Source organism: Callionymus lyra, chromosome 11 (assembly GCF_982586985.1).
Source record: "Callionymus lyra chromosome 11, fCalLyr1.hap1.1, whole genome shotgun sequence".
NCBI classification, from domain to species: domain Eukaryota; kingdom Metazoa; phylum Chordata; class Actinopteri; order Syngnathiformes; family Callionymidae; genus Callionymus; species Callionymus lyra.
Genome location: NC_141828.1, coordinates 4,978,796 through 5,003,265, shown reverse-complemented (window position 1 = coordinate 5,003,265; position 24,470 = coordinate 4,978,796). Strand labels below are relative to the sequence as shown.

Genomic DNA, 24,470 nt, shown 5'->3' with positions numbered 1-24,470 from the left:
TCAGAGCTGAGTCTCGTCCAGAAGTATGCTGACGATACTGACATTGTTGGATGCATCATTGTTGGATGCATCATTGTCGGATGAATCATTGTCGGATGAATCATTGTCGGATGAATCATTGTCGGATGAATCATTGTCGGATGCATCATTGTCGGATGAATCATTGTCGGATGAATCATTGTTGGATGAATCATTGTCGGATGAATCATTGTCGGATGAATCATTGTCGGATGCATCATTGTCGGATGAATCATTGTTGGATGCATCATTGTTGGATGCATCATTGTTGGATGAATCATTGTCGGATGAATCATTGTTGGATGCATCATTGTTGGATGCATCATTGTTGGATGAATCATTGTTGGATGAATCATTGTTGGATGAATCATTGTCAGATGAATCATTGTTGGATGCATCATTGTTGGATGCATCATTGTTGGATGAATCATTGTCGGATGAATCATTGTCGGATGAATCATTGTCGGATGCATCATTGTCGGATGAATCATTGGCGGATGAATCATTGTCGGATGCATCATTGTCGGATGAATCATTGTTGGATGAATCATTGTTGGATGCATCATTGTTGGATGAATCATTGTTGGATGAATCATTGTCGGATGAATCATTGTCGGATGAATCATTGTCGGATGAATCAATCATTGTTGGATGAATCATTGTCGGATGCATCATTGTCGGATGAATCATTGTTGGATGCATCATTGTCGGATGAATCATTGTCGGATGCATCATTGTCGGATGAATCATTGTTGGATGAATCATTGTTGGATGAATCATTGTTGGATGAATCATTGTTGGATGCATCATTGTCGGATGAATCATTGTTGGATGCATCATTGTCGGATGAATCATTGTCGGATGCATCATTGTCGGATGAATCATTGTTGGATGAATCATTGTTGGATGAATCATTGTCGGATGAATCATTGTTGGATGCATCATTGTCGGATGAATCATTGTCGGATGCATCATTGTCGGATGAATCATTGTTGGATGAATCATCGTCGGATGAATCATTGTTGGATGCATCATTGTCGGATGAATCATTGTCGGATGCATCATTGTCGGATGAATCATTGTTGGATGAATCATTGTTGGATGCATCATTGTCGGATGAATCATTGTTGGATGCATCATTGTCGGATGAATCATTGTCGGATGCATCATTGTCGGATGCATCATTGTTGGATGAATTATCGTCGGATGAATCATTGTTGGATGCATCATTGTCGGATGAATCATTGTCGGATGCATCATTGTCGGATGAATCATTGTTGGATGAATCATTGTTGGATGCATCATTGTCGGATGAATCATTGTTGGATGCATCATTGTCGGATGAATCATTGTCGGATGCATCATTGTCGGATGCATCATTGTTGGATGAATCATTGTTGGATGAATCATTGTTGGATGCATCATTGTCGGATGAATCATTGTTGGATGCATCATTGTCGGATGAATCATTGTCGGATGCATCATTGTCGGATGAATCATTGTTGGATGCATCATTGTCGGATGCATCCAACAATGATGCATCCAACAATGATGCATCATTGTCGGATGCATCATTGTTGGATGAATCATTGTCGGATGAATCATTGTCGGATGAATCATTGTCGGATGAATCATTGTTGGATGAATTATTGTCGGATGAATCATTGTTGGATGCATCATTGTCGGATGAATCATTGTTGGATGCATCATTGTCGGATGCATCATTGTCGGATGCATCATTGTCGGATGAATCATTGTTGGATGCATCATTGTCGGATGCATCATTGTCGGATGAATCATTGTCGGATGAATCATTGTCGGATGAATCATTGTCGGATGCATCATTGTCGGATGAATCATTGGCGGATGAATCATTGTCGGATGCATCATTGTCGGATGAATCATTGTTGGATGAATCATTGTTGGATGCATCATTGTTGGATGAATCATTGTTGGATGAATCATTGTCGGATGAATCATTGTCGGATGAATCATTGTCGGATGAATCAATCATTGTTGGATGAATCATTGTCGGATGCATCATTGTCGGATGAATCATTGTTGGATGCATCATTGTCGGATGAATCATTGTCGGATGCATCATTGTCGGATGAATCATTGTTGGATGAATCATTGTTGGATGAATCATTGTTGGATGAATCATTGTTGGATGCATCATTGTCGGATGAATCATTGTTGGATGCATCATTGTCGGATGAATCATTGTCGGATGCATCATTGTCGGATGAATCATTGTTGGATGAATCATTGTTGGATGAATCATTGTCGGATGAATCATTGTTGGATGCATCATTGTCGGATGAATCATTGTCGGATGCATCATTGTCGGATGAATCATTGTTGGATGAATCATCGTCGGATGAATCATTGTTGGATGCATCATTGTCGGATGAATCATTGTCGGATGCATCATTGTCGGATGAATCATTGTTGGATGAATCATTGTTGGATGCATCATTGTCGGATGAATCATTGTTGGATGCATCATTGTCGGATGAATCATTGTCGGATGCATCATTGTCGGATGCATCATTGTTGGATGAATTATCGTCGGATGAATCATTGTTGGATGCATCATTGTCGGATGAATCATTGTCGGATGCATCATTGTCGGATGAATCATTGTTGGATGAATCATTGTTGGATGCATCATTGTCGGATGAATCATTGTTGGATGCATCATTGTCGGATGAATCATTGTCGGATGCATCATTGTCGGATGCATCATTGTTGGATGAATCATTGTTGGATGAATCATTGTTGGATGCATCATTGTCGGATGAATCATTGTTGGATGCATCATTGTCGGATGAATCATTGTCGGATGCATCATTGTCGGATGAATCATTGTTGGATGCATCATTGTCGGATGCATCCAACAATGATGCATCCAACAATGATGCATCATTGTCGGATGCATCATTGTTGGATGAATCATTGTCGGATGAATCATTGTCGGATGAATCATTGTCGGATGAATCATTGTTGGATGAATTATTGTCGGATGAATCATTGTTGGATGCATCATTGTCGGATGAATCATTGTTGGATGCATCATTGTCGGATGCATCATTGTCGGATGCATCATTGTCGGATGAATCATTGTTGGATGCATCAGGGACAACCGCGAGGACCAGTACATGAGTCTAATACGTGACTTTGTGGACTGGAGTGAGAGGAACCACTTGAACACCTCAAAGACCAAGGAGCTGGTCTTGGACTTCAGGAGGTTCAGGACAAACAGTGTCCATCAGAGGCGACGAGGTGGAGATAGTTGACAACTATAAGTACCTCATGTGTGTCTGGACAGCAAACAGACCTGCAACACAGACCATGTATATAAGAAGGTTCAGAGTAGAAGTACTTTCTGAGGAGGCTTCCATCATTAACATCTGCAAGAAGCTCCTCTGCATGTTCTACCAGTCTGTGGTGGCCAGTGTCCTGTTCTATGCTGTGGTGTGTTGGGGTGGAAATGTGTCCAAGAGGAGGTCAACAGGTCAAAAGGTCAACAGTTCCATGGCGTTTTCTCTTTTCCGCCGCCATACGTGACGTCCTCCACGGTGCCAGTGCTTGTTGACAGCGCTGTGAGGAACAACCGCCGGTCAACATGTCAGCTGTTAAGCTTTCTCAGAGATGAGGCGGGGCCTCGAGGATAAACCAATAGCGAAGCGATTAGAGGGTAGAGCACCAATATGAAGTAGAACTGAAGAATGGGTCGTTTTATAGCAAACAAACATTCTCAGCGTTTCTTCATGTTCGTGTTGCAATTAAACTTCTGGCCTCTAGATGGCAGCAGTCGTTACTTCCTCCACAGCTACAGGAAGAATGAGTACTTGTTACTACATTATCACAACACCAGGGTCTGAAGTATTGCTGAAGTATTCCTGAAACACTCCTGAAGTATTGCTGAAGTACTCCAGAAGTATTAAAGTAATTTTAAGTATTCCTTTAGCACTCCTGAAGTATTGCTATAGTAATTTTAAGTATTAAAGTAATTTTGAGTATTCCTTTAGCACTCCTGAAGTATTGCTAAAGTAATTTTAAGTATTCCTGAAGTATTGCTAAAGTAATTTGAAGTATGTGTTGAAGCTCCAGGTGAACAATTGAAACTTAATAGTTCTTAAAAGGTTTTTATGTAAAGAGTCTTTTTGAACGAAGACGACTCAAGCTCGAGTCGCTACATTTAAATGAACATTTCTCTAAAAACAGAAGTTTTGAACCATTGATAATGTTTTGAAGATTTACTGCAGTTTAACCGAGTCATGGTCGTTTCCTAAAGAACCAGTGACTGAAGGTACTACATAAACTCAAAGTACAAATGATTTGATTAAACCTGAACTAATGTAAAATAATGTTCATTGATTTTAGGTCTGCAGTAAAACACGTTCCGAGCGCGTTACTGTTCCTTTAAGAGGTGAGGGGGAGGAGTCAAGAACTACTAGTTCATTTATACTCGTTTAAAAACCTTATTGACCAGAGACTGAACCAGACACCTGTGGTCCAGACTATTATAGGATGGAGCAGGTCCAGGGACCAAGTTAAGCTTAAGAATCAATTATTTCACAGGTCATTGAGCTGGAGGTCAGATGCGTCGGCAGGGTCAGAGGTCAAGAGTGAGTTCAGATGAACAGGTCAGAGGTCAAAGACAATTTCTATCTTAATTCAAACAGTTTAAACGTTCAAGAATCAGGACAAACGTGAACGAGAAGATGTTTTATTGACAGAACCTCAGGCGGACTCTTCCTTGTTGACCCGATCCTTCTTGAGTGGACCCTGAGAGAGAAGATCATGTATGTTGAGACATGAAGACACGCGTGTGTTACTGTGTCCAGAGAGTGAACAGGGGGCAGCACATGGGCGCGGCCCCCCTGCCTCACTGGACCTTTTGCTGTGGCACTGGAATGGAACCCGAGGTCACACTGAAGGTGAGCCAGGTTACGATCAGTGCGAGAAGATCTGCTCTCACCATGAACGCCTTCTTCTCCTCCATCGTCTGGAAGCGTCCGTGGCCGAACTTGGACGTGGTGTCGATGAACTTCAGGTCGATCTTCTCCAGGGCGCGACGGCTGGTCTGGACCAGCAGAGACTGAGGAGACCAGGAGGTCAGGGGTCACGCTCAGAGACCGGGACCTTCAACCAGACTCACCTTGCGAAGAGTCAAGACCCTCTTCTTGGTGCCGACCACACAACCCTTGACCATGATGAAGTCGTTGGTCACGTCTCCGTAGTGGACGAATCCTCCCTGAAGACGCAGAGTCAGAGCAGGTTCTGAATGCCCGGACTCACCATAGGTGAAGGACCAGGAGATCTGGACTCACCATAGGGTTGATGCTCTTGTTGGACAGGTCGTACTCCGTCGACGCGTTGTTCTTCACCAGCTTCCCGTCCTTCTGGTGATACCCTTGCCCGATCTTGTAGATCTTCTTGGTGATCTCCGTGCGGTGGTGGTACCCCTTCTGACCCGTGCGGGCCACAGAGAAGGCCACTCGGGCAGGATGCCAGGCTCCAATGCAGGCGACCTTACGAAGACCACGATGAGTCTTGCGAGGAAGTTTCTTCGCGTGCCATCGACTGGTGACGCCTGCAGAGATCAGAGTCAACACACGGACACCAGGGGGCGCTCGGAACTCGACCTTTAACAGAGGGGTCATGACCTCGACTCACCCTTGTAGCCGTGACCCTTGTTAATGCCGATGACGTCGATCATCTCGTCCTGCACGAACACGTTGCTGACGGGCACGGCCTGCTCCAGCTTCTCGTGAGCCCAGTCCACCTTGTCGCCGACGCTGCCGCAGTCCAGCTGCACCTCCATCAGGTGAGACTTCTTTTGCCTGATGGGCAGCAGACGCATCTGTGGGCGGAGCATACAGGTGAGGGGGCGGAGTCACGGCGAGGTCAGGAGCACACTCTGGCGCTCGTCTCAGAAGGAAGGCAGCATGGAAGTGTGTCCTCATGGTGATCGGACGCCACGCCTGGCGCAAAGATCCACTCCATCATCACAGACGAGCGACTCCTGAGCTCATGGCTACGTTTACAAACAGCGGGATATTTTGACAACGCTGTGAGGGAAGGAACAACCTCCGTCTATTCTCACTCACCTCATCAGCGGTCAAACCCTGTCAGACCAGCGCATGTCAACACGGAAGTGAAGTAGTCACAGCTGATTAAGCCGGTCTCGCGGACATCTGCTCGCCTGGAAACAAACACACATGGTTGAGTCTGTCCTTCATTCGTGTGGACAGACTCCGTCATTACAGTCTCGGCATGACCCGGACGATGGGGTTTAACACCTCCTTCGAACTGTGTTCTGAGAGGAAACTCTCGCCGTCTATGAACGGCGAAACATGTTAGCTTAGCATTAGCATGTTAGCTTAGCATTAGCATGTTAGCTTAGCATTAGCGGCGGAAGTTTCTAATGACGCCTGTGAATACGTCACACACACAGAGAACACATGACCCGTCGAGTGCTGCAGGAGGACCATGTGTCTGCAAGAGATACTTACCTGATCGCTCTCGCATACCTCATGGCCGACTCCATGCAGCGAGCCAGTCGTCCTCCTCGTCGACGTCTGTTCATGATCGAGGGACGACTCAGCTCGACTCATCAGGGTCCGACAACCTTGGAACGTAAGCTTGTCGAGTGCACAGGACGGCCATGTTGTTTGTTTCTCTTAAACAACATGGTTAACCTGCCTTGATCATAATCATGACCTCTGAGGCGGCGTGGGTCGACAGGCCACACAATCATCGTGTGATTGGTCGAAAAGCAGACATGTGTGTCTCTTCAGGAAGTCTTAGCACTTCATGCACACATTGGTTCACTTCAATATTCATTCGCCATCATTACATTCCACTGTCAGGAGCTTCTGTTGAGTTGTAAAGGAGGAAGTGCGGCGGGTGTTTCCTGCCTTTATAGGAAGTGGACTGAACCAGCTGGGTGACGAGTTCATTAAGCTTTCTCAGAGATGAGGCGGGGCCTCGGGGATAAACCAATAGCGAAGCGATTAGAGGGTAGAGCACCAATATGAAGTAGAACTGAAGAATGGGTCGTTTTATAGCAAACAAACATTCTCAGCGTTTGTTCATGTTCGTGTTGCAATTAAACTTCCGGCCTCTAGATGGCAGCAGTCGTTACATCCTCCACAGCTACAGGAAGAATGAGTACTTGTTACTACATTATCACAGCACCAGGGTCTGAAGTATTGCTGAAGTATTCCTGAAACACTCTTGAAGTATTCATGAAGTACTCCAGAAGTATTAAAGTAATTTTAAGTATTCCTTTAGCACTCCTGAAGTATTGCTAAAGTAATTTTAAGTATTCCTGAAGTATTGCTAAAGTAATTTGAAGTATGTGTTGAAGCTCCAGGTGAACAATTGAAACTTAATAGTTCTTTGTTGGTTTTGATGTAAAGAGTCTTTTTGAACGAAGACGACTCAAGCTCAAGTCGCTACATTTAAATGAACATTTCTCTAAAAACAGAAGTTTTGAACCATTGATAATGTTTTGAACATTTACTGCAGTTTAACCGAGTCATGGTCGTTTCCTAAAGAACCAGTGACTGAAGGTACTACATAAACTCAAAGTACAAATGATTTGATTAAACCTGAACTAATGTAAAATAATGTTCATTGATTTTAGGTCTGCAGTAAAACGGGTTCTGAGCGCGTTACTGTTCCTTTAAGAGGTGAGGGGGAGGAGTCAAGAACTACTAGTTCATTTATACTCGTTTAAAAACCTTATTGACCAGAGACTGAACCAGACACCTGTGGTCCAGACTATTATAGGATGGAGCAGGTCCAGGGACCAAGTAAAGCTTAAGAATCAATTATTTCACAGGTCATTGAGCTGGAGGTCAGATGTGTCGGCAGGGTCAGAGGTCAAGAGTGAGTTCAGATGAACAGGTCAGAGGTCAAAGACAATTTCTATCTTAATTCAAACAGTTTAAACGTTCAAGAATCAGGACAAACGTCAACGAGAAGATGTTTTATTGACAGAACCTCAGGCGGACTCTTCCTTGTTGACCCGATCCTTCTTGAGTGGACCCTGAGAGAGAAGATCATGTATGTTGAGACATGAAGACACGCGTGTGTTACTGTGTCCAGAGAGTGAACAGGGGGCAGCACATGGGCGCGGCCCCCCTGCCTCACTGGACCTTTTGCTGTGGCACTGGAATGGAACCCGAGGTCACACTGAAGGTGAGCCAGGTTACGATCAGTGCGAGAAGATCTGCTCTCACCATGAACGCCTTCTTCTCCTCCATCGTCTGGAAGCGTCCGTGGCCGAACTTGGACATGGTGTCGATGAACTTCAGGTCGATCTTCTCCAGGGCGCGACGGCTGGTCTGGACCAGCAGAGACTGAGGAGACCAGGAGGTCAGGGGTCACGCTCAGAGACCGGGACCTTCAACCAGACTCTCCTTGCGAAGAGTCAAGACCCCCTTCTTGGTGCCGACCACACAACCCTTGACCATGATGAAGTCGTTGGTCACGTCTCCGTAGTGGACGAATCCTCCCTGAAGACGCAGAGTCAGAGCAGGTTCTGAATGCCCGGACTCACCAAAGGTGAAGGACCAGGAGATCTGGACTCACGGGAGGGTTGATGCTCTTGTTGGACAGGTCGTACTCAGTCGACGCGTTGTTCTTCACCAGCTTCCCGTCCTTCTGGTGATACCCTTGCCCGATCTTGTAGATCTTCTTGGTGATCTCGAGGAAGTTTCTTCGTGTGCCATCGACTGGTGACGCCTGCAGAGATCAGAGTCAACACACGGACACCAGGGTGCGCTCGGAACTCGACCTTTAACAGAGGGGTCATGACCTCGACTCACCCTTGTAGCCGTGACCCTTGTTAATGCCGATGACGTCGATCATCTCGTCCTGCACGAACACGTTGCCGACGGGCACGGCCTGCTCCAGCTTCTCGTGAGCCCAGTCCACCTTGTCGCCGACGCTGCCGCAGTTCAGCTGCACCTCCATCAGGTGAGACTTCTTTTGCCTGATGGGCAGCAGACGCATCTGTGGGCGGAGCATACAGGTGAGGGGGCGGAGTCACGGCGAGGTCAGGAGCACACTCTGGCGCTCGTCTCAGAAGGAAGGCAGCATGGAAGTGTGTCCTCATGGTGATCGGACGCCACGCCTGGCGCAAAGATCCACTCCATCATCACAGACGAGCGACTCCTGAGCTCATGGCTACGTTTAAAAACAGCGGGATTTTTTGACAACGCTGTGAGGGAAGGAACAACCTCCGGTCAACATAGACGTGTCCGGTCTATTCTCACTCACCTCATCAGCGGTCAAACCCTGTCAGACCAGCGCATGTCAACACGGAAGTGAAGTAGTCACAGCTGATTAAGCCGGTCTCGCGGACATCTGCTCGCCTGGAAACAAACACACATGGTTGAGTCCGTCCTTCATTCGTGTGGACAGACTCCGTCATTACAGTCTCGGCATGACCCGGACGAAGGGGTTTAACACCTCCTTCGAACTGTGTTCTGAGAGGAAACTCTCGCCGTCTATGAACGGCGAAACATGTTAGCTTAGCATTAGCATGTTAGCTTAGCATTAGCGGCAGAAGTTTCTAATGATGCCTGTGAATACGTCACACTCACAGGAAACACATGCGCACGACTAACATCTCAGGTGAACCCGTCGAGTGCTGCAGGAGGACCATGTGTCTGCAAGAGATACTTACCTGGATCGCTCTCGCATACCTCATGGCCGACTCCATGCAGCGAGCCAGTCGTCCTCCTCGTCGCGGTCTGTTCATGATCGAGGGACGACTCAGCTCGACTCATCAGGGTCCGACAACCTTGGAACGTAAGCTTGTCGAGTGCACAGGACGGCCATGTTGTTTGTTTCTCTTAAACAACATGGTTAACCTGCCTTGATCGTAATCATGACCTCTGAGGCGGCGTGGGTCGACAGGCCACACAATCATCGTGTGATTGGTCGAAAAGCAGACATGTGTGTCTCTTCAGGAAGTCTTAGCACTTCATGCACACATTGGTTCACTTCAATATTCATTCGCCATCATTACATTCCACTGTCAGGAGCTTCTGTTGAGTTGTAAAGGAGGAAGTGCGGCGGGTGTTTCCTGCCTTTATAGGAAGTGGACTGAACCAGCTGGGAGACGAGTTCATTAAGCTTTCTCAGAGATGAGGCGGGACCTCGGGGATAAACCAATAGCGAAGCGATTAGAGGGTAGAGCACCAATATGAAGTAGAACTGAAGAATGGGTCGTTTTACAGCAAACAAACATTCTCAGCGTTTGTTCATGTTTGTGTTGCAATTAAACTTCCGGCCTCTAGATGGCAGCAGTCGTTACATCCTCCACAGCTACAGGAAGAATGAGTACTTGTTACTACATTATCACAACACCAGGGTCTGAAGTATTGCTGAAGTACTCCAGAAGTATTAAAGTAATTTTAAGTATTCCTTTAGCACTCCTGAAGTATTGCTAAAGTAATTTTAAGTATTAAAGTAATTTTAAGTATTCCTTTAGCACTCCTGAAGTATTGCTAAAGTAATTTTAAGTATTCCTGAAGTATTGCTAAAGTAATTTGAAGTATGTGTTGAAGCTCCAGGTGAACAATTGAAACTTAATAGTTCTTAACAAAAGGTTTTGATGTAAAGAGTATTTTTGAACGAAGATGACTCAAGCTCGAGTCGCTACATTTAAATGAACATTTCTCTAAAAACAGAAGTTTTGAACCATTGATAATGTTTTGAACATTTACTGCAGTTTAACCAAGTCATGGTCGTTTCCTAAAGAACCAGTGACTGAAGGTACTACATAAACTCAAAGTACAAATGATTTGATTAAACCTGAACTAATGTAAAATAATGTTCATTGATTTTAGGTCTGCAGTAAAACGCGTTCTGAGCGCGTTACTGTTCCTTTAAGAGGTGGGGGGGAGGAGTCAAGAACTACTAGTTCATTTATACTCGTTTAAAAACCTTATTGACCAGAGACTGAACCAGACACCTGTGGTCCAGACTATTATAGGATGGAGCAGGTCCAGGGACCAAGTAAAGCTTAAGAAACAATTATTTCACAGGTCATTGAGCTGGAGGTCAGATGCGTCGGCAGGGTCAGAGGTCAAGAGTGAGTTCAGATGAACAGGTCAGAGGTCAAAGACAATTTCTATCTTAATTCAAACTGTTTAAACGTTCAAGAATCAGGACAAACGTGAACGAGAAGATGTTTTATTGACAGAACCTCAGGCGGACTCTTCCTTGTTGACCCGATCCTTCTTGAGTGGACCCTGAGAGAGAAGATCATGTATGTTGAGACATGAAGACGCGCGTGTGTTACTGTGTCCAGAGAGTGAACAGGGGGCAGCACATGGGCGCGGCCCCCCTGCCTCACTGGACCTTTTGCTGTGGCACTGGAATGGAACCCGAGGTCACACTGAAGGTGAGCCAGGTTACGATCAGTGCGAGAAGATCTGCTCTCACCATGAACGCCTTCTTCTCCTCCATCGTCTGGAAGCGTCCGTGGCCGAACTTGGACGTGGTGTCGATGAACTTCAGGTCGATCTTCTCCAGGGCACGACGGCTGGTCTGGACCAGCAGAGACTGAGGAGACCAGGAGGTCAGGGGTCACGCTCAGAGACCGGGACCTTCAACCAGACTCACCTTGCGAAGAGTCAAGACCCTCTTCTTGGTGCCGACCACACAACCCTTGACCATGATGAAGTCGTTGGTCACGTCTCCGTAGTGGACGAATCCTCCCTGAAGACGCAGAGTCAGAGCAGGTTCTGAATGCCCGGACTCACCATAGGTGAAGGACCAGGAGATCTGGACTCACCATAGGGTTGATGCTCTTGTTGGACAGGTCGTACTCCGTCGACGCGTTGTTCTTCACCAGCTTCCCGTCCTTCTGGTGATACCCTTGCCCGATCTTGTAGATCTTCTTGTTGATCTCGAGGAAGTTTCTTCGTGTGCCATCGACTGGTGACGCCTGCAGAGATCAGAGTCAACACACGGACACCAGGGGGCGCTCGGAACTCGACCTTTAACAGAGGGGTCATGACCTCGACTCACCCTTGTAGCGGTGACCCTTGTTAATGCCGATGACGTCGATCATCTCGTCCTGCACGAACACGTTGCTGACGGGCACGGCCTGCTCCAGCTTCTCGTGAGCCCAGTCCACCTTGTCGCCGACGCTGCCGCAGTTCAGCTGCACCTCCATCAGGTGAGACTTCTTTTGCCTGATGGGCAGCAGACGCATCTGTGGGCGGAGCATACAGGTGAGGGGGCGGAGTCACGGCGAGGTCAGGAGCACACTCTGGCGCTCGTCTCAGAAGGAAGGCAGCATGGAAGTGTGTCCTCATGGTGATCGGACGCCACGCCTGGCGCAAAGATCCACTCCATCATCACAGACGAGCGACTCCTGAGCTCATGGCTACGTTTACAAACAGCGGGATTTTTTGACAACGCTGTGAGGGAAAGAACAACCTCTGGTCAACAGACATGTCCGGTCTATTCTCACTCACCTCATCAGCGGTCAAACCCTGTCAGACCAGCGCATGTCAACACGGAAGTGAAGTAGTCACAGCTGATGAAGCCGGTCTCGCGGACATCTGCTCGCCTGGAAACAAACACGCATGGTTGAGTCTGTCCTTCATTCGTGTGGACAGACTCCGTCATTACAGTCTCGGCATGACCCGGACGAAGGGGTTTAAAACCTCCTTCGAACTGTGTTCTGAGAGGAAACTCTCGCCGTCTATGAACGGCGAAACATGTTAGCTTAGCATTAGCATGTTAGCTTAGCATTAGCATGTTAGCTTAGCATTAGCATGTTAGCTTAGCATTAGCGGCGGAAGTTTCTAATGACGCCTGTGAATACGTCACACTCACAGAGAACACATGCACACGACTAACATCTCAGGTGAACCCGTCGAGTGCTGCAGGAGGACCATGTGTCTGCAAGAGATACTTACCTGATCGCTCTCGCATACCTCATGGCCGACTCCATGCAGCGAGCCAGTCGTCCTCCTCGTCGCGGTCTGTTCATGATCGAGGGACGACTCAGCTCGACTCATCAGGGTCCGACAACCTTGGAACGTAAGCTTGTCGAGTGCACAGGACGGCCATGTTGTTTGTTTCTCTTAAACAACATGGTTAACCTGCCTTGATCGTAATCATGACCTCTGAGGCGGCGTGGGTCGACAGGCCACACAATCATCGTGTGATTGGTCGAAAAGCAGACATGTGTGTCTCTTCAGGAAGTCTTAGCACTTCATGCACACATTGGTTCACTTCAATATTCATTCGCCATCATTACATTCCACTGTCAGGAGCTTCTGTTGAGTTGTAAAGGAGGAAGTGCGGCGGGTGTTTCCTGCCTTTATAGGAAGTGGACTGAACCAGCTGGGTGACGAGTTCATTAAGCTTTCTCAGAGATGAGGCGGGGCCTCGGGGATAAACCAATAGCGAAGCCGTTAGAGGGCGGAGCATCAATATGAAGTAGAACATCCAGGAATTGACTCATGACAATAAATTAATTTTCTTTTCACCAAATAAACATAAATAAACATAAAAAACATAAATGAACATAAATAAATATAAATAAACATAAATAAAAATAAAATAAAAATATAAGAAATATTGAATAATTGAAAGGAAAATAAAACAAATGTTGAATAATTAAAATAAAAATATAAGAAATATTGAATAATAAAAATAAAAATATAACAAATATTGAATAATTGTAATTAAAAACATAAATAAATACAAATAAACATAAATAAACACAGATAAATATAAATAAACATAAATAAATATAAATAAACATGAATAAATATAAAAAACATAAATACATTAAAAAATATATATATAAACATAAATAAACATAAATAAATATAAATAAACATAAATAAACATAGATAAACATAAATAATTTTACTTTCAATTATTTATTCACAAGATGGAGCTGAACATGTATTTATGTATGTATTTTACTTATACTACTACTAATAATAAACTAAATACTTAATAGAAAAAATATTGAATAATTGAAATTAAAATATAACAAATATTGAATAATTGAAATTAAAATAGAAAAAATATTGTATAATTGTAATTAAAATATAAAAAATGTTGAATAATTGAAATGAAAATATAACAAATATTGAATAATTTAAATGAAAATATAACAAATATTGAGTAATTGACATGAAAATATAACAAATATTGAATAATTAAAATTAAAATATAACAAATATTGAATAATTGAATTTAAAATATAACAAATATTGAATAATTTAATGAAAATATAAAAAATATTGAATAACTGAAATGAAAATATAACAAATATTGAATAATTGAAATGAAAATATAACAAATATTGAATAATTAAATAAAAAATATAACAAGTATTGAATAATTAAAATAAAAATATAACAAACATTAAATATTGAAATAAATTCAATCACACAATATTCTGATGACATTGATTTACTTCCTGCACTGTAGTGTTTTTATTTGCCACTGATTTAACAAACTTAGCAAACTTTTCACTGATGTTTCCTGACTCAGCAGAACTTTATTTTGAAGAGACTAAACAACAACAAAGGTAAAGATGTTACAAACACACATTGAAGAACTGCTTTATTCTCCTTATCAAGCGTCGACACTGGATTCTATGGAACATCTTCGTCTCTTTCTCAAGAGTTTCTGCTCGTGAACGTAACCTTTTCTGCTGTTGACACTCGAAACAAGTTCAACTTCCTGTCAAAGGTTTTCAAAATAACACAACACGTGACAAAATAAAAGCCTTCAAAATCCTTGCATTTACAAGAGTAGAAATGTTAGAAAGATGAGAGACATTTAGAAACTTTCTCGCGTCAAATCCATCATTATTGAAGCAGTTGTGATGCGATCAGAGAAGATTGAAAGAAGATTTTTGACCTTGTTTTCTTGAGAACATACTTGAAAAGAGACATGATAGAGAAACAGAACCAGACTGAGGAGCAGAAAGAAGGAAAACGGGAAGAAAAAAGAACAATATGTGACGTCAACTCATCGACTTCATCTCTACACAAAGAAAACTGGAGTATTTTACTGGAGGTCAAAGGTTGAACTTTATTGACACTGAAGAGGAAACAAGAGTCACAATGATTACAAACAGTCAAACACTCGTGGATCATGTCGACGCTCAGAGAGTCTCTGGCTGAACATCTACTGGAGACACTTCCAACATCTGCACTTCCTCCACAGGTGCTGGGAGCTGCTCTCTCCTCCTGCTCCTCCGGACCACAACAAAAACAACAACAACAACAACAACAACAACAACACACGTCATGAAGATCACGACACTGAGCATCACAGACCGCACTAGATGGTGATCAACCTCTGGCTCTCCGAACACTACAAGGGTCTTAGATGTGAACACACAACGTCTGTCTTTCATGACCACACACCAGAACTCTCCGCTGTGTTCCAGAGAGATGTTAGTGATCACCAGGCTCGTGTCGGAACGAAAGATTCTGTCTTGTTGTCCTGTTCTTCTCGTACGTCACGTTGTTCTGGGTCCAGCACTGTTCTTGGTACTGACCCGAGTCTGAGACCTTCAGAGGGTATATTTCATAAGAAGCTTCTGTCTGCAGCCTGGAGTCATGATGATGCGAAGAGTTCCACAGAAGTTCCTTCTCCTCACCGATCCATCTTGAGATCACGCAGACTTCACCAGCTGGTTTGTTCAGGAAGAAGTCATGAGAGTCTCCTTCACTCTTGAGGATCTCAGCGAGGATGTTGTTGGAGAAGAACGTCACCAGCAGCAGGATCTGTGCAGCCATGTCTTCTGACTTTTCAGAGCTTCAATAATACGTGTGTGGACGTGTGTGTAGATGGAGGTGTGTGTTTTGGTGTGTGTAGGTGGAGGTGTGTGTGTAGGTGTGTGCGTGTGTGCAAGTGTGTGTAGTTGTGCGTGTAGGTGTGTGTTTGTTTAGGTGTGTGTAGGTGTGCGTGTGTCTAGGTGTGTGTTTGTATATGTGTGACCATCGTAGGTCTGAGACTAACTCAGTTGTTCAAATCAACGTCTACAATTTTTGTCCCAAATCGCACAATTCTCCGAGTGCACTGGTTTATAGTACACATTAAGACAGTGCTCAAATTTCAACAGTGTAGTTCTGTCTCAAATCAAAGTCTGCTGCACACACAGGAAATGACTCGACAGTTTCTTCTTCTACTACTTTTTAACACTGATTGTAACCAGTCTTTCAAACACTATCACTGACACTTGACAACACTTTTCTTCAATTGAAACAAGGTATTAAGTTGTGTTTCATTGTGTTATTACTGTTGTTGTGTTGTTTTCTGGTAAAATTAGTGTTTTTTCAAGTTTTTTATATCAGTATCTGCTCCGAAGACGCGTCGTCAGTGACGTAGCTTCAGTTTAGCTTCAGTTTAGCTTCAGTATAGCTTCAGTTTAGCTTCAGTATAGCTTCAGTTTAGCTTCAGTTTAGCTTCAGTTTAGCTTCAGTATAGCTTCAGTTTAGCTTCAGTTTAGCATCAGTATAGCTTCAGTTTAGCTTCAGTTTAGCTTCAGTTTAGCATCAGTATAGCTTCAGTTTAGCTTCAGTTTAGCTTCAGTTTAGCTTCAGTTTAGCTTCATCTACGTCACTAAGATGGAGGACGTTGAGAAAGTGTCCATCGATCCACACTCAATTTTCGGGCCATTTGAGTGCTCATCGTGCACTACATTTTCACACACCGCTCATCAGGATGCACTTGTGCACTCAAAATATTAAGTGCAGAAGTGAACTTCTTGAACGTGACACAATGTGTACTTCAGGGTTTCATTCATTGGTCAGCAGTTGGTCGACATCAGCTTCCTAGCGCCGACTCGCCTCGAACCCAGTGGAGCAGGAACTGGAAATAGTACCTGTTTGAACGTATCGTGCTGGAGGAGCCGCTGGAAAAGGATTTTTTCGTACCTGAATAATCAGCAAAGTTACTGCAACCCAGTGAAGGCCTCTTAGGTTCTCTGCTCAGATTCGTTTTAATTGAATATGCTTTTCAAACATACAGAACAAGACCCCGGCGCCCCCTTGTGCCTGCAGACTCCAAGGTTTCCATCGTGGATGGGAACAATAAAGGTTTCCGTTGATGGAGCACTATCCCGCCTCGACCTCAGCAGCGTCGCTCTGGTGCACCAGCACTCTCGGCGGTGGTTGAGGACGAGCGAATGTTTCCTCTCGCAGGAACTCACAAACCACAGACGCTTCCCTACATTTGTTCTAAGAGTTTTGATCAGTGCTCCTGAGCAGAAGTGGGTCACGGCTGCCAGGAAGTCATCAGGAATATTGTAGTTGTCTGACTCGCTGGAATCCGTGATGGGCCCTCCCGCACCGCGCTGTCAACGCGCCGCTCCCGCTTCAAAGCCGACATCGTTTTTAGTGCCGAGCGACTAAAAAGTTTTCACTTCTCCGCTTGTTTTTGACGACTGATCGCGTCCCGCTTGCAGCGCGGAGTTTTTCCTCCGCCTCTGTTTAGCCCAAACAAAAGGTTATCTGGGATCGAATGGCGTCTTCCTCGCAGGCGAGTGATTTATCAGCTGTAATCAGTCGGACGTCGACTCTAACAATCCACGGCCTGTTGCGACGCTGGAGTGGAAGGAGGGCGGCTGCCGTACGGAGGGTCCGGCTCGATAACGCTTCGTGAGCATCCCTGACCATCTATTTTCTTCACCGCCACTGAAACCCAATTACGATGTCTACCCGCGACTCATATCCAGTCTCTGGGCGTTCTATTGATTTGAACGGCGAGGGCGGATCGTGTCGAGCAACAAACCATTTGCCTTCGTCAACCTCACACACAGGTTCTCAAAACAAAGGCAATATTATTTGTCTTTTAGCTGGATATTGGATCAAATGAAGAGAAATAAATGGTACATAACTTTGAAATGAATACTAAATCAACGATTTAAACATTACAGACCAAAATTATCGAGATATTTCAACCTTGAGTTGAAATATAATGTGAACCTTTACATTGTTCTATACTTCCTGCATGAGGTTACAGTGTAGCACTTCTTCCAAATAAAATAAGTATATATATCTATATATATATAATTATATATATATATATAGATATATATATTCTCCTTTCAGTGTGTGTGTGTGTGTAGTGTCTCTCCTCTGTAAGTTTGTACGTAACTTTGTACGCAACTTTGTACGTAAGTTTTTGTGTTAGTTTGTACTTAAATCTTTGTGTAAATTTGTACGTAAATTTGTATGTAGGTTTGTACGTATTTTTTTTTTCGTTATGTAAGTATATTGATGTGTAGTTGTAAGTTTATTTTGATGTGTAAGTTTATGTGTAACCGGATGTTTATGTGTAAGTTTACGTTGATGTTTGAGTGTGTGTGTAAGGTTACGTTGGTGTTGATGTTAAAGTGTGTTTGTATATATATATATATATATATATATATATATATATATATATATATATATATATATATATATCCCCTGTGATACAACATGAGCCTGGTCTGCGAAAGGCAAATAATAATAACTTCCATTATTACTTTCTTCGGCAATCTGGCCGTTACCCATGATGCACCTGCATACACAAATTTAACCACCAATTCTAGGTATGTAAGTTTGACCAAAAATGTATTTAAAAAAAAACCTGAACTTCACAAATTTGCTACGATAGGATTTTATATTGTCTTATATAAACCTGCAGCATTAATGAAGGTAAACACTTTCACCTGTGAAGCTCAAGTCGTGAGAAACAGGAAGACGTTCAACAAAATAAAAGCCAAACACAGGAAATACAATTATACAACACAATCAGATGAAAAATACTTTTATTTGTATTGTGTATGTCTTAGAGAAAAACATTTGAGTTATTGTTGTCAGATGAACACCACGGGCCGATAAAAACCTTCTTTAGTTATAGAAGGACTTTTAAGGAGCGTTTTCTCTCGAAGATAATGAAGCGGCTGCTGTCGGCTCAGGTGAGGACGGCGGTGAGCGATCAACATCCGGCACTAATCAGCTCAGTGAAGCTTCAACTTCGCCTCGACTGAAAGGTTCGCCTCCTGACGTGCAGTGAAGAACCCACTGTCAGTCCCGCGTCGACAGGCCTGACATTTCCGGAGTGGATTATAATCCAGATTGAGGAAGGCCTTTCAACTACATGGTGACTGTTAAGTGTTTGGGCTTCTGGGTTTTTTTTTTTTTTCACTTCCAAAATTGGAAAAGGCAACTGTCGCTTTCACTTTAATTCACCCTCTTGACAACTTCATTTGGACTCAATGAAGCTGAGCAAGTGGGAAAAATGTAACCGTTGCAGGAGTATGAAGAAGAATTTCTTCAGGAGGAAGTTTGACACCGAGAAACAACTTTGTGTCAAATGTCTCTGATGGACACACAACAGTAATCATTGACCAACAACGAAGAATATTCATCGATAAATAATAACAAGGATGATATAAAAATGATACTTGTCAGCCCTGTTTGTTAATCAATTAGTAAGTAAAGATTTTTCTAAACCAGGGTCACAAAGTACTTTAACAATCAAAACAATACACAGTTAAAATATATGCTTAAAAGGTCAAGACAACATAGAGACAAACACAGCAGCAACAAGAAATAAAAAGCTAAAAAAAAAAGTGTCTTAAGATGTTTCTTGAAGGAGTCAGTAGATCATCAAACACAGAAATGTTTCTTGAAGGAGTCAGTAGATCATCAAACACAGATGTTACTTGAAGGAGTCAGTAGATCATCAAACACAGAAATGTTTCTTGAAGGAGTCAGTAGATCATCAAACACAGATGTTTCTTGAAGGAGTCAGTAGATCATCAAACACAGATGTTTCTTGAAGGAGTCAGTAGATCATCAAACACAGATGTTTCTTGAAGGAGTCAGTAGATCATCAAACACAGATGTTTCTTGAAGGAGTCAGTAGATCATCAAACACAGATGTTTCTTGAAGGAGTCAGTAGATCATCAAACACAGAAATGTTTCTTGAAGGAGTCAGTAGATCATCAAACACACATGTTTCTTGAAGGAGTCAGTAGATCATCAAACACAGATGTTTCTTGAAGGAGTCAGTCGATCATCAAACACAGATGTTTCTTGAAGGAGTCAGTAGATCATCAAACACAGATGTTTCTTGAAGGAGTCAGTAGATCATCAAACACAGAAATGTTTCTTGAAGGAGTCAGTCGATCATCAAACACAGATGTTTCTTGAAGGAGTCAGTAGATCATCAAACACAGATGTTTCTTGAAGGAGTCAGTCGATCATCAAACACAGATGTTTCTTGAAGGAGTCAGTAGATCATCAAACACAGATGTTTCTTGAAGGAGTCAGTAGATCATCAAACACAGATGTTTCTTGAAGGAGTCAGTAGATCATCAAACACAGATGTTTCTTGAAGGAGTCAGTAGATCATCAAACACAGAAATGTTTCTTGAAGGAGTCAGTAGATCATCAAACACACATGTTTCTTGAAGGAGTCAGTAGATCATCAAACACAGATGTTTCTTGAAGGAGTCAGTCGATCATCAAACACAGATGTTTCTTGAAGGAGTCAGTAGATCATCAAACACAGATGTTTCTTGAAGGAGTCAGTAGATCATCAAACACAGAAATGTTTCTTGAAGGAGTCAGTCGATCATCAAACACAGATGTTTCTTGAAGGAGTCAGTAGATCATCAAACACAGATGTTTCTTGAAGGAGTCAGTCGATCATCAAACACAGATGTTTCTTGAAGGAGTCAGTAGATCATCAAACACAGAGATGTTTCTTGAAGGAGTCAGTAGATCATCAAACACAGATGTTACTTGAAGGAGTCAGTAGATCATCAAACACAGATGTTTCTTGAAGGAGTCAGTAGATCATCAAACACAGATGTTTCTTGAAGGAGTCAGTAGATCATCAAACACAGAGATGTTTCTTGAAGGAGTCAGTAGATCATCAAACACAGATGTTTCTTGAAGGAGTCAGTAGATCATCAAACACAGATGTTTTTTGAAGGAGTCAGTAGATCATCAAACACAGATGTTTCTTGAAGGAGTCAGTAGATCATCAAACACAGATGTTTCTTGAAGGAGTCAGTAGATCATCAAACACAGATGTTTCTTGAAGGAGTCAGTAGATCATCAAACACACATGTTTCTTGAAGGAGTCAGTAGATCATCAAACACAGATGTTTCTTGAAGGAGTCAGTAGATCATCAAACACAGAAATGTTTCTTGAAGGAGTCAGTAGATCATCAAACATAGATGTTTCTTGAAGGAGTCAGTAGATCATCAAACACAGAAATGTTTCTTGAAGGAGTCAGTCGATCATCAAACACAGATGTTTCTTGAAGGAGTCAGTAGATCATCAAACACAGAAATGTTTCTTGAAGGAGTCAGTCGATCATCAAACACAGATGTTTCTTGAAGGAGTCAGTAGATCATCAAACACAGAGATGTTTCTTGAAGGAGTCAGTAGATCATCAAACACAGATGTTACTTGAAGGAGTCAGTAGATCATCAAACACAGAAATGTTTCTTGAAGGAGTCAGTAGATCATCAAACACAGATGTTTCTTGAAGGAGTCAGTAGATCATCAAACACAGATGTTTCTTGAAGGAGTCAGTAGATCATCAAACACAGAGATGTTTCTTGAAGGAGTCAGTAGATCATCAAACACAGATGTTTCTTGAAGGAGTCAGTAGATCATCAAACACAGATGTTTCTTGAAGGAGTCAGTAGATCATCAAACACAGATGTTTCTTGAAGGAGTCAGTAGATCATCAAACACAGATGTTTCTTGAAGGAGTCAGTAGATCATCAAACACACATGTTTCTTGAAGGAGTCAGTAGATCATCAAACACAGATGTTTCTTGAAGGAGTCAGTAGATCATCAAACACAGAAATGTTTCTTGAAGGAGTCAGTAGATCATCAAACACAGATGTTTCTTGAAGGAGTCAGTAGATCATCAAACACAGATGTTTCTTGAAGGAGTCAGTAGATCATCAAACACAGAGATGTTTCTTGAAGGAGTCAGTAGATCATCAAACACAGATGTTTCTTGAAGGAGTCAGTAGATCATCAAACACAGATGTTTCTTGAATGAGTCAGTAGATCATCAAACACAGATGTTTCTTGAAGGAGTCAGTAGATCATCAAACACAGATGTTTCTTGAAGGAGTCAGTAGATCATCAAACACAGATGTTTCTTGAAGGAGTCAGTAGATCATCAAACACAGATGTTTCTTGAAGGAGTCAGTAGATCATCAAACACAGAAATGTTTCTTGAAGGAGTCAGTAGATCATCAAACACAGATGTTTCTTGAAGGAGTCAGTAGATCATCAAACACAGATGTTTCTTGAAGGAGTCAGTAGATCATCAAACACAGATGTTTCTTGAAGGAGTCAGTAGATCATCAAACACACATGTTTCTTGAAGGAGTCAGTAGATCATCAAACACAGAAATGTTTCTTGAAGGAGTCAGTAGATCATCAAACACAGATGTTTCTTGAAGGAGTCAGTAGATCATCAAACACAGAAATGTTTCTTGAAGGAGTCAGTAGATCATCAAACACAGATGTTTCTTGAAGGAGTCAGTAGATCATCAAACACAGAGATGTTTCTTGAAGGAGTCAGTAGATCATCAAACACAGATGTTTCTTGAAGGAGTCAGTAGATCATCAAACACAGATGTTTCTTGAAGGAGTCAGTAGATCATCAAACACAGATGTTACTTGAAGGAGTCAGTAGATCATCAAACACAGATGTTTCTTGAAGGAGTCAGTAGATCATCAAACACAGATGTTACTTGAAGGAGTCAGTAGATCATCAAACACAGATGTTTCTTGAAGGAGTCAGTAGATCATCAAACACAGATGTTTCTTGAAGGAGTCAGTAGATCATCAAACACAGATGTTTCTTGAAGGAGTCAGTAGATCATCAAACACAGATGTTTCTTGAAGGAGTCAGTAGATCATCAAACACAGATGTTTCTTGAAGGAGTCAGTAGATCATCAAACACAGAGATCTTTCCAAAGCTTAGGAGCAACAGTCTGGAAGGATTTCTCTCCTCTGGTCCGGAAGTTCAGGAACCATCAGTAGATTCTGATCCACAGACCTCAGAGCCCGAGCTGGGGTGTAAGTCTGGATCAGATCACTGATGGAAGGTCTGACCATGAATAGATCTGAAAGTAAGAACCAGAATTTTAAAATGATCCTGAAAGAAACTGGCAGCCAGTGAAGAGTTTGAAGGAGAAATGTGAGTTCTTCTACTAGAGCGGCTCAAGTTAGTTGGATATATTTTATTATGTGCATGTGTGTGTAGGTGTGTAATTAATTATTTGACACAATTATGACATATTTCAATAAATAATGTTCTTTAATGTGGTAGAAAAAAAATGTTGAACTACAGTATGTTTATCCAATTTACTTAACCACAAAAATACTTTATTATAATCTCTGCACGTTTGAGGAACTGGACTGAGGAGTAAACCACACCTGACCTCGAGGTCAGAAGCTCTTGTCACATTTAGGAGACCATTGGAGTAAAATCATTAACGGCTCCTGCGACTGAGATGGAAATATAAAAACATTCATTTTTCTCCTACTTATCCCCTTATGGGGGTTGCGAGGGGGGCTGGATTCTATCCGGGTTTCATTGGGCGAGAGGCAGGGGACACCCTGGACAGGACACCAGTCTGTCTCAGGACACACAAAGACAGACAACCATTCACACACACACTCATACCTACAGACAATTTCCCCAAGTTCTCAATCAACCTCTGTGTGTTTTTGGACTGTGGGAGGAAACCGGAGTAAACCCACACAACACTGGAGGAAAATACTAACTCCACACAGAAAGGTCAGAAGTTGGGATCGTGCCACTGTGGGCCCTGATTCGTGAGTTGTTTTTTAAATAACTTTGTTATGATTCAAAAGCAATGTCGGATTTTCATTGTTTAATCTTCATAAGATTTTCTTGTATTTTTACTTTTACCTTATTCTGTTCTCCGTGAGACACAACAGGAAAAGTTTGCGACGAAGGTTTCAGGGAAACATTTGGAGAATCCTCGACCTCACCTTTAATGTTCAAGGCTTTTCATCCTTTTTTAAACTTGTTGTACGTGATTTTCTCAAGGTCATTGTGTCATATGTCGAATTGTTTGTTTATTGTGTTGTATTGTTGTTCATGACATGTGTTTTTTCATTAACATTATTTTCATTAAATGTGTTAAAAATAAGTTGCTCTTGAGTTTGTTGTTTGATTCTTGAGGATGATTTTGAGAGAAACTAGAACTTGCAGTGACCCTCGGTGTCGCATCTATGATGCACAAGATTGTGGGTCGGACACACCGAGCAGGACAATCCAACCACCGCTACACAACACAGCCGTGGTATCAGATGTTCGAGGCACACAACCACAGAATCTGTGAGTGCAACCTGAGGACAATGTC

General features: G+C 42.7%; 1 protein-coding gene, 6 non-coding genes and 2 pseudogenes across 9 annotated transcripts; all 9 read right to left on the bottom strand.

The window, feature by feature from the left end:
• Positions 1–4,739: 4,739 nt before the first annotated feature.
• Positions 4,740–5,894, bottom strand: LOC148069005 (large ribosomal subunit protein uL3-like). Its single transcript, XM_087802437.1, has 5 exons — positions 5,704–5,894; positions 5,358–5,620; positions 5,186–5,281; positions 5,006–5,125; positions 4,740–4,812 (listed from the first exon to the last, which is right to left on the bottom strand). The coding sequence occupies exons 1-5, from the start codon at positions 5,888–5,890 to the stop codon at positions 4,768–4,770; spliced, it is 711 nt and encodes a 236-aa protein (XP_087658563.1). The 5' UTR covers positions 5,891–5,894; the 3' UTR covers positions 4,740–4,767.
• Positions 4,860–4,989, bottom strand: LOC148069006 (small nucleolar RNA SNORA54). Its single transcript, XR_015713112.1, has one exon. It is a non-coding gene; the product is annotated as a small nucleolar RNA SNORA54 (small nucleolar RNA).
• Positions 5,895–5,952: 58 nt separating the features above from the next.
• On the bottom strand, positions 5,953–6,047 carry LOC148069004 (small nucleolar RNA U83B). Its single transcript, XR_015713108.1, has one exon. It is a non-coding gene; the product is annotated as a small nucleolar RNA U83B (small nucleolar RNA).
• A 1,963-nt stretch (positions 6,048–8,010) lies between these two features.
• LOC148069002 (large ribosomal subunit protein uL3-like) lies at positions 8,011–9,080 on the bottom strand (annotated as a pseudogene). Its single transcript, XR_015713012.1, has 5 exons — positions 8,865–9,080; positions 8,629–8,781; positions 8,448–8,552; positions 8,277–8,396; positions 8,011–8,083 (listed from the first exon to the last, which is right to left on the bottom strand). The product of XR_015713012.1 is annotated as a large ribosomal subunit protein uL3-like (transcript).
• On the bottom strand, positions 8,131–8,260 carry LOC148069003 (small nucleolar RNA SNORA54). Its single transcript, XR_015713111.1, has one exon. It is a non-coding gene; the product is annotated as a small nucleolar RNA SNORA54 (small nucleolar RNA).
• A 33-nt stretch (positions 9,081–9,113) lies between the features above and the next one.
• On the bottom strand, positions 9,114–9,208 carry LOC148069001 (small nucleolar RNA U83B). The gene has a single exon (XR_015713107.1). It is a non-coding gene; the product is annotated as a small nucleolar RNA U83B (small nucleolar RNA).
• Positions 9,209–11,227: 2,019 nt separating this feature from the next.
• Positions 11,228–12,290, bottom strand: LOC148068999 (large ribosomal subunit protein uL3-like; annotated as a pseudogene). Its single transcript, XR_015713007.1, has 5 exons — positions 12,082–12,290; positions 11,846–11,998; positions 11,674–11,769; positions 11,494–11,613; positions 11,228–11,300 (listed from the first exon to the last, which is right to left on the bottom strand). The product of XR_015713007.1 is annotated as a large ribosomal subunit protein uL3-like (transcript).
• LOC148069000 (small nucleolar RNA SNORA54) lies at positions 11,348–11,477 on the bottom strand. The gene has a single exon (XR_015713110.1). It is a non-coding gene; the product is annotated as a small nucleolar RNA SNORA54 (small nucleolar RNA).
• A 40-nt stretch (positions 12,291–12,330) lies between the features above and the next one.
• LOC148068998 (small nucleolar RNA U83B) lies at positions 12,331–12,425 on the bottom strand. Its single transcript, XR_015713106.1, has one exon. It is a non-coding gene; the product is annotated as a small nucleolar RNA U83B (small nucleolar RNA).
• Positions 12,426–24,470: the final 12,045 nt, after the last annotated feature.